At 46.4% G+C, this 1,000-nt stretch overlaps 1 protein-coding gene across 1 annotated transcript; it reads left to right on the top strand.

The window, feature by feature from the left end:
• Positions 1-6: 6 nt before the first annotated feature.
• LOC308382517 (arylsulfatase A-like) lies at positions 7-994 on the top strand (the record flags this gene model as incomplete). The annotated part of the gene is given in 3 exon segments (XM_080860922.1): positions 7-197; positions 820-830; positions 833-994. Coding segments are annotated over 3 exon segments (364 nt in total), but the record flags the coding sequence as incomplete, so codon positions are not given.
• Positions 995-1,000: the final 6 nt, after the last annotated feature.

Raw genomic sequence — 1,000 nt, 5'->3', positions numbered from 1 at the left:
TGCCTGTGGTTGACTGTTCAATGTGTGGGTTCCTCACCGCCTAACCTGATCCTGCTGTTTGCGGATGATCTGGGCTTTGGGGACCTGGGCTCCTACGGACATCCGAGTTCCCTGACGCCAAACTTGGACAAACTGGCCGCTCAAGGGCTGCGATTCACAGACTTTTATGTGACCAGCCCCGTATGCAGCCCGTCAAGGTAACCGGCGTTAACTCTTAATTGATGTAGTAGGCTATCTTCTCAGTTAAGAACTATATCCACACAAGCACATGAACACGTTCTCTTTGCACTATCCACACTTGCAGCACAAGAACACTTTGCTCATGGACAGCAACACTGTCACAAGCAATGCACACTGCAATATGGTACAGGGTCAGATCCATTTCTGTGTCTGTTAACATCCCACTTGTGAACATGTTCTGTACATGTGATTTATGTTTGTATGTCTGTGAGTTGCACAAGTGTATACGCGACTGGATGACCTACATTTCCCTCGGGATTAATAAAGTATCTATCTATCTATCTATCTATCTAGCTATCTATCTATCTTAACTAAGCTACTGGACACTGTTATGTGTCAAATCTAACGACGGTACGGTCTCATGTAGACAATATAAGTGAGACTTGTTGACCATTGTTGCATTTTAATGCTTAATATAAGCTTTACTTTCCTCTTTGTAGTCATTCCCATCGTCAGTAGGTTATAAAAGCTAGAAACAAAGACCATTACATTCACTTTTAAATTAGAGACTTCAAATCAAACCTCATTTAGTCGACTAAAGTCAAGTTTTTAAGCCCATAATTCCTCTGTGTCCTGTAGGGCCTCCATTCTGACGGACGCTACCAGACTCGCTCAGGGATCTACCCTGGGGTTCTGTACCCCGGCTCCAGAGGGGGGCTCCCCCTAAACGAGACCACCATCGCAGAGGTGCTGAAGCCCCTGGGGTACAACACCGCCATGATGGGCAAGTGGCACCTGGGGGTGGGCCCCAATGGCACCT

This window comes from Sprattus sprattus (assembly GCF_963457725.1).
Source record: "Sprattus sprattus genome assembly, contig: scaffold_427, whole genome shotgun sequence".
In the NCBI taxonomy this organism is placed as follows: domain Eukaryota; kingdom Metazoa; phylum Chordata; class Actinopteri; order Clupeiformes; family Clupeidae; genus Sprattus; species Sprattus sprattus.
Note: the sequence above shows the minus strand (reverse complement) of the source record. Positions and strands in the feature narration are given on the sequence as shown.